An 8,842-nucleotide genomic window follows, 5' to 3' on the forward strand; every position below is an offset into this window, starting at 1 on the left:
CCTCGAGTTTTCTGTTATTTTAGTTTACGTCGTCGGGCATACGTTTTATCCCTCTGTCTTTATCCTAATTATTTATGTGTTTGACCTTAGATTCCCGGGATATTATCCTTTAATACCTGCATCTCGAAATACGTCAGATATCCCGGGATCTTGTGGATTTTTGGTTGTTTTGTATGCCTTCTCTTTTTTTGTCCTAATTATGAGGGATTACTATTCGGTTGCGCTCGATAATTATTCCTCGTTTTTTGGCGATTTAAGAGGGAATATCTGGCTGTTTTTGATCTAGGAAATTTTTAATGCGTTGTTCTTCGGTTAATGTTGTGTTTTTAGGTTGCGTAGTTTTACGTGGTTTTTTTGGCAATTTTTACGTGATTTTCTATTTAATTTCTTTTTTTTTTGTCTTTGTTCTCTATGGTTGGACCGTGCTTAGTTTTGGGCAGTGGTGTGTAATTGCGTGTTATCTGCGGGTTATATTGGTGTCATAGTTGGGTTTCTTAAGGCTGTAGTGGTGTGGGTTTTCCGTAGTTGTCCTGCTGCCCGGGGCACTTATGGTTATAATATTATGATTATTTTTTTTGTGATTGTATTTGTTGATAAGTGGTTAATAATAGTTGGAGTGGTGAATTCTTTCTTTTGTGTTAGTTTCGGGGTTATTTGTTCCTTTTTAGTTGAGTTTTGCTGTTTTGCCTTTTCTTTCGTTTCCTTTCGTCCGTGTTTTTCTAGGTAATGTGCGAGTTTGGTTATGTGTTTGGTTCTTCTGAGTTTGTATTTAGTTTGATTCCTTTATTATACTTTTGTGGTCTTGTTCTGTTTTTTCTTTGTGATTCTGTTGTGTGGGGAGCCGTTATTCGGGATTGTGGATGGTTTCGTTTTATTTATTTATTTCCGGTGTTTTTTTTCTTTTAATTTTGTATTTGTTTATTTGAGTGGATTCCTTTTATTATCTCCTTTTTTGCTCATTATTTCTTTAGTTGGTGTAATTATTATGAGTTGCTTATTTATTCGTGTTCTTGTTTTTATATTGTGTTCTATTTTTAGATAGATGATTTATGTGGCATACTTTAGAGGAGTTGTTGTTGTTGCTTTTTTTTTTGATTGATTTGGATTTCCGGTTCTTGTTATTATGCGTGAGTTAAAAGATTTTTATTTCTTTAGTGTATTTTTATATCAATGTTATTATTTTTCTGCTCTATAATGGATTTCTTGGGGCCTGGAGAGGGTATTGATGGATTGTGGCCTGGGTTGATCTAGAGCATGTGATAGAAATTCATGAGTGTGTGTTGGGTTTTATTTTGTTTTTGTGTTTTGTTTATGGGTTTTTGCTACGGTTGTGATTGAGAGTGTTGGAATGGATCTGTATAGTATATATCTACTAGGTCCCACTTTAGGGATTCTTGTAGATTTTCTACTAGTCTTAGATGTTCTTGTGCAGCTTCTTCTTTACTACCCTTAGAGATAGAAAAGAAAGCGGGAATAGGAGGAGCAGGTAGTTATATATACTAGTAGTACTAATAATACAGTAGAGTTTACCATGCCTGCTTATCTAGGCCTCTACCTCAGTTTTCCAGTGCTTTATCCCAACCATAAGTAGTTAGCTGCCACCACCAATCGCACGGGGATTCTCACCAGTTCTTTCGGATATCTTATAACTGGTNAGTCTGCCCCCCAGCAGTCTGTATAAGAGTTTCCTCCNAGAGTTGGTACGCTTTCGCACGGCTTNGGAGCCTTCCATAGCCTCTGGTTTTACGCCTCTCTTCATTGTTTCCGCCGGTACGGGCATAAGCTGCCATTTGCAGGGGTCGCAACTCCCATTTTACGTACCTACTGGCGTAATCCTACGAGGGCGTCGTGGCTGCATCCTGCATGTAGTTGGGTACACCTTCTACGGTTAAGGCCCAGCCAAAACCTCTCCCGCCTGAGTAACTCCTGTTTGCTCNATAAGCACGTCTCACCGGCATACCGTCCTAGCGAAGCGAAACGGTTCCGTCTGTTGATGTACCGACACGCGCATCCGTTCTCTCGAGCTACGTAGTAGTCTCTCCGGCCAGGACGTGATCCTGCCTGCCTACCAGGTACACTAAGGGTCAGAGCCCAGCTAAGGGGTGAGGTCCTTAGAGCCAGNAGTGGCTACTACGCACTACGCCCCGCGGGAGGTTCCCGTTTCGCGTTGCCTGTAAGAGTCTCCTTATGATAGGCCGACCGTGTCTTGCAGAATAGGTTATAGACTAGGTCCCGTGCCAGGCGACCTACCCTACTCTATTCTACTAACCAAGCTTGTGTCCCCCCTTTGTATAAGCTGGCCTGTGTCTCTAACTATCGAGTCCTCATACGACTGGCCTGTGTTTCCTTAGAGCTTCCCCCATATGTATATGCGCAGGTTGCGCACCACGCCTATTAAGACCCCTCCTATAAGTCACCTGTAGGTCGACGTAGAACGCGGCCGTCCGAAGCCCTGCGCCGCCTAGCCCGTTTCCACCTCGTCGAGCCGTCTGGTCGCGGTCGCGTCGCGGTCGCGTCGCTGTTGCGTCTGTCCGTCCAGGGTCGCGCGCACCACGCCTATTAAGACCCTCTTCTGAGTCACCTGGGTGTCGGATACCAGATAGGCCCTCGTAGAGGGGCCTTAACGGAGTTCTCTAGGCAGGGCCTTACAAGTTCTTCGCGGTGGCCTTGGGGCCTTAACAAGTTTCGTACGAGGTGCCTGCGACGCGTTAACCTTAACAAGTTCTTATAAAAAGAGGTTCCCTACGCCCTCCGCCGCGTTCCTTTGCGATCTCAGAGCTAGTGCAAGCCCAAGGGTGTCCTGTTGTACGCCTAGGACGCGTCCACGTCGACTGGCTATGATAAGACCAGTTTCGGGCCTGGCTACGAGCCAGGTAGTCGTGCATCGGGTGGTTTTCGTATCCCAGTTTCCCTTGATAGGCCTCCCTAGGTGGTAGGGCAGGAGCCTCGAGCGGAGGCAGTAAAGCTCCTGGTGTTGTTGAGGGCGATGCTTTGTACGATAGTACGCGTCGCGAGCTCAACACCACAGAACCGCGACGACAGCGCACTGCATGCGCTGCGACGGCTCCCTACCATCGCCTCTGCACTTAGCCATCAAAAGGAACGATTTCCTGATGATGTTTCCACCCGCGGCGACGTGGACGCGTGCAGTAGGGCTTCGCGGGCAGGGGAGGTTTTTATCTTATAATAAGGACGGACGAGGTTTATGCTAGTGATATTAATAGTAAGATTACTCTTTAGATTGGTTTAGTGTAACTAAAATCTTAAGAGTAACCGGTTTGTCGATTTGATTGACTTAATTTAGATTAGTTATTAGGTATTTTAATAAACCGGTTATCTAATAAAACTAGATAGCTTTGGCTATAATATAAACACGAGCCTCTATATAAGCCCCTATTAAGCCTTACCCTAAGAGGATAAGCGCTAAAATCTAAATAAGGCTAGCCTCTGCCAAGGCTAAAAAATACGCTAAAATACGTAAATAAACACTTTTAAGACGTATTATCTGGTTAATCTAGTTTAACCAGTTCTATAACCGGTTCAAGCCTTAAAATTATATTTTAGATTAGTTTTAGCCTTATTTTTACAACCTAACCTAACCGTTAATATTACTAATTTATGCCTAGAAGAAGCTTTCGACGCCGTGGTAAATAATATTAGGTGTATTGTTAGCCCACTCGTCTAAAGTATAGACCCTTTATTTTCCTAATTAAGTACTAAATATAATATATTTTAGGGGTGAATATCTAGATAATAAACATTAAACGTAGCTATGCAATTAGAGATTGAATATAGTAGTTATTATTAATTAGTAGTTTGTGCACTAATAAGTAAGTAAAGAATAAGGACTCTATCTATTCAAACTATAAAGAAAAGAAACTATTTATATATAAGGTAGGTGTTGGAAATAGGTAAGAGGAGGGGGGTATATAACTAAAACGGGGGTAGTAGTATAGCTGGAATAGGAATAAGGGGAGGGTAATAGGCTAAATCTAACCTAAATCGATAGTAAGACTGTCGATCGGATGTCCATACACCTATTATTAGAAAAAAATAAGGACTTTATCTATTAAATATAGTTCTAAGACCTCTATATATATATAAGAAAGGTATAAGAAATAAGAAAGATAAGGGGGGTAGGGGTGGCAATAGAAATAAGGGGTAGGTGACTAAGTTAATAACTAAGTTAATGGGTAGGTAGCTAAGTCGGGGCAATAAGGACCTAATTTAGGTCGACAAAGATATATATACTGCAAGACCTTAAGGACACAACTGTTCTCCCGCTATTTAGCCTCTTAAGTAGTTTATAGATTCTAAATTTCCATATACTTATTCGCGCCTTTATATAGGATATAGGTAGTTTGGCATTTCCCTTATCTATAATAAATATAAATTTGATAGTATAGCAAAACTTAAGGGAGAGCTATTTTCGTTATAGCCTATACTTACACTAACTATGCTAAGATCGACGCGGGTAGTGCGTATAATGCTTAAGTGTTCAGTATATAACCCTTTTACGGTAGGATGTTACCCCCACTCTACTAGCACGAAATCCCGGGGAAATGCTCCTAATTAAGCATTAGGTTTAGATAGTACTATAAGACTAAAATAGCATACCGAAGCTCCTAGGATATAGTTCCAGAGTTAAGAAGTTGTTAAATTGTTATACACTAATATGTTTACTCGCGCACTAGTAAGGGTAGTAAAGCAAGGAGAACTATATCTTACTCTTCTTGCTCCTTTCCTAAATTTTAGGACATTACGCTCTTTTTAAGTATTTAGAGTCTATATGGGTTTTAAGAGGCGATATTTATAACCTTTTAAGCGCAGAAGCATAGATAGGGTGTTGTTAAATCTATAGTATAACGTAAGTGCCCACGGTATAAATATGTATAAATCCTTACCTACTATAGGCCTCCCTATAGCTGGCGAAGCACTAGATCTAACCTCGCTAATAAATCTATTAATCCCTAGGCCTTATAATACCGCGTTAGCTTTTGCTAGGAGTTTTTATATAACTGCAAAGTCCTAGAATATAGAACTAAGGAAAATATCCAAATCGTTACAGTATTTCCTAGCTATATCTCCCTTATTCCTTCCTAATTTATTCTAAGCGCCGATATCTAAAGCATAAGTATGTTTAATTATATTAGACCATATTTCTCCTATGCTTATTATACTTCTGGAACATATTAGCTCTTTAAAATATCTATTAGCTATAATAGTAATTTGTAGTTGAATGCGAGAAATTAATAGTAGCTGTTATAGGGAAAGCTTAAACCTTGTTAATGAGTTAAAGGGGATAAATAAGGATAGTTAACAAAATAGTAAAGGTGGCAAGGGAGCAGATATAGCCTTAGAAATTAGTTTACTACTAAAAGGCTAAGTATTAAATTTAATAAGGTAGGAATATAGTATACCTAATATTTGTTAAGCCACTGCTAAGAATATACACAGCTCGTTAACCACTATTACTTAAAACTCTTATAAGGTGCCCTAAAATAGGTACCCTCCACTATAAATAAGCTCGTTTCCTTTAGTTATTTAGGTCTAGATATAGCCGAAGTTTATTTATAGATATAAAGGGACCGGAATTAGGCCCCTTATAAATTATAATTATAAAAAGGCCCTCCATAGCACTAAGTACGGCTTATTAAGTTAAACTAGCTCTGCTACTATATAATATCTATAATAAGTATGCCAGTTAGCGTTCCCTCTACCGCCTAATATACCCGACCTTAACCTATTCCTAAAAACCCTAAAGCCTTAAATTAAGATAAGAAATATATACCTTATAAAGCACCTACTATATAAACACCCTATATAGTAATATCTGTCTAGGCGAATAAAGCTTCCACTTAGCATAATGCCCTTACTACAATTTTTTCCTAGCTCATCCTTATAGGATATATTGTATTCCCTGGCACATTTACCTCTCTTCAAAATTCTAATAGTCTTAATAATAGTGAAAGAGAGAAATTCGTCTAATATACTATTAAAAATATGCCGCTCCTACCTATAGTAGGCGTTTGCTATATCGTTAAAACAGTTAGCACATATTAGTTATAGCGGAAGTAGTAGAAGAATTATATATAGCTGATTGCTCGGATATGCTTATAAGTTATTTATAGCTGTATAGAGAATATATATTAACTTATTGGATAAAGGCCCGGTCTACTTAATTCGTTTACTAGCTTATTTATAACGCTTATTAGTGTCTACACTACGTAAAGCAGATACTAGTCCGTGACGGCCAAGTTTATAATTAGAATAATTGGTTTATATATAGCTCTATTAGCGCTAACTTTAGCGTAAAACCTAAGGAAGCTAAATAAAATTAAGACGCATTATAATAGAGAAGTAGCCAAGTATAGTAAATCGTAGAGCAGTTTTGTTGACTAAATGTCCGTGCATTAATTATAAGAAAAGAATAAGGACTCTATCTATTGAAATGTAGTTCTAAGACGTCTAACGTCCCTCTATACGTGCTAGAAAACCACCTATACCGGAATAAATCCATTATTTAGGCATCTCAATTCTCTACCCTATACTTTAATTAAGTTATAACTAATATAGTTCTATTCTTTAGACATTTCTCTCTAAAAAGCTACTATATAGCTAAAAAAATACAGGGCTCTTAATCGTACTGTTAATCGTTCCTTTTAGAGCGTCTAGAACTTTATTTACTTACACCCCTACTTTACCACAACTATTAGCGTAATATTTTATTTCGGTACCTTAACACATTACTCCTATTAGGAGAGAAGAATAGTTCTAAGATTTTAAGACGCTTAGCCCTTAAAAAGTATACACTTTAAAGTTTCTCCGTACCGAGGTATGCTCTATATTTTAGCGTAAAGGATTTAGTATGCTTATATAATAGAATATTACATATTACCCAATTGGATTATATTTTACACTATATTAGATTAGGCTAGTTATAGCACGTTCTTCTAAAAGCTTCCTTTCTTAAATGGTTATGAGTAGGTTAGCTATTTTTAGAGTTTAAGCGTATGGTCATTATTAGCCGTCCACCCATTCCCTCCCTATTACTACTATAACTGCTAATATAGACCGAGCCAGTTAGATACTAGCGCAAGGTCTCCCTCTAGATGTACCTAGAATATAGGCTGCCCTATTAAAAAGGGGCGATGTCGCACTCATTATAGTCTATTATCGCGCACACGGACGACTGTCTATAAAGGAAAAGGCCTAAGGCCAGCAATACCTTACCCTAGAGGAAGAGAAAGCTCTTATTTCGTTTTTATTACTAATATCTAATCTTGGGTAACCTATCCGAATAAAGTATATACCTTTACTAGCCTTTAGCCTTACCCGCTAGCGGTTTCTTATTATAATAGACGATCTAATTAAGCCTCCGAATAAGAACTAGCCTTAAGCCTTTAAGAAACGCCATCCTGAACTTAAAGTAAGGAAAGTAAGGGCGATAGACTAGAAATGTTACGAGAATAATATATACGTAAAGATTATACACTAGTTTAAAGTAATTGGAAGAGTTGTATAGGATCCGGCTATTCTACTAGAAAATGTCTATAATATAGATAAGACGGGAGTTATATTAAGCATACTTGGCTCTATTAAAGTCCTTATAGGTAAGAACGATCTATAAGACTATAGAGGCGCGGGCGTTAAGCGGATAATAGTAACTGCTATTAAGTGCATTAGTATAGACGGTAGGTCGCTGCTCCCTCTTATAATATAGCCAGCTTTAACCTACTAAAGTAACTGGACCACGTACCTAACCCCTAAATAGCATTATGGACACTTAGAAAATAAATATAACGACTTAAAAATTAGCTTAGAATAGCTTATACGTATTTTTAATCCCTAAACTAAAGGAATAGCTAATAGTAAACCACGGGTTCTAATATACGACGGCTTTAGAATATATAAGACGCTTAAGATCCTAGAGTTTTGCTTTAAGAACAACATTCTCCTATATTATCTTCCCTCTTACACCTCTTATAAGCTCTAGCCCTGTGATGTTAGACCTTTTACCCCCTTAAAGACAGCCTATCGCGACAAGGTTAAACGACTAAATTGAGAAGGTATAGATATAGTTAGCAAGGAGCATTTTACCTCTTTATATAAGCTTGTAAGGGAAAAGGCGTTAATTAAGAGAAATATTATAGCCGGGTGGGCTGTAACTGGTTTATTTCCGTTTAATCTAAAGTAAGTACTCTGATATATATTAAAGCCCCCTACTAAACTTATAGTTCTAAAAGCTAATAAGGTGGTATCTAGTCCGTAAGACTAAGTACCGTAAACGCCTATAACCCCTATAACGCCGGTAACAATAGAGGCTCTTACGTTATTATATAATATAATTAAATAAGAGCTTAATAAGCTAAGTAAATGCCGTATATAGAGGTATGTATAGAAGCTTGCAAGTGCCGCTAAAATATCATTTGCTAAACAAACCCTCCTTTATAATTAAAATTGATTCTTAACTAAAATAAATAATAAAGCCAAAGTTCGCCAATTAACAAGATTGGTGGTCCTTAGAAAGGCGAAGGTGTTAAGCTATAAGGATCTTAAGGAGGCTTAAGCAAAGCGCGCTGTAAAAGAGAAAGCTATTGCGAATAAGGGTAAGGGCAAGGGAAAACGCGGCTATAAGCGCAAGAGCCCTACGCTAGAGGTAGATTTGTTAGAGCCGGAGGCGGGCTTATTAGTGCTAAAGAAGAAAGTAGTATAGATAAATAAGCGAATAAGCGAAGTGCTAAAGCCAGTGAAGACCCTAATAACGCTATAGAGGGCCCTAGTGGCGCGAATATACTAGAAAAGTGTTATTAAACTTGCTTTAAGGGTAATTGTACGTTAA

At 38.2% G+C, this 8,842-nt stretch overlaps 1 protein-coding gene across 1 annotated transcript; it reads left to right on the plus strand.

The window, feature by feature from the left end:
- Positions 1-2,981: 2,981 nt before the first annotated feature.
- Positions 2,982-3,341, plus strand: K441DRAFT_665464 (uncharacterized protein; the record flags this gene model as incomplete). Its single annotated transcript, XM_067649504.1, has 3 exons — positions 2,982-3,024; positions 3,051-3,163; positions 3,305-3,341. The coding sequence occupies exons 2-3, from the start codon at positions 3,051-3,053 to the stop codon at positions 3,339-3,341; spliced, it is 150 nt and encodes a 49-aa protein (XP_067500455.1). The 5' UTR covers positions 2,982-3,024.
- Between the last annotated feature and the right edge of the window lie 5,501 nt (positions 3,342-8,842).

This window comes from Cenococcum geophilum, assembly GCF_001692895.1.
Source record: "Cenococcum geophilum 1.58 unplaced genomic scaffold K441scaffold_43, whole genome shotgun sequence".
Lineage (NCBI taxonomy): Eukaryota > Fungi > Ascomycota > Dothideomycetes > Gloniales > Gloniaceae > Cenococcum > Cenococcum geophilum.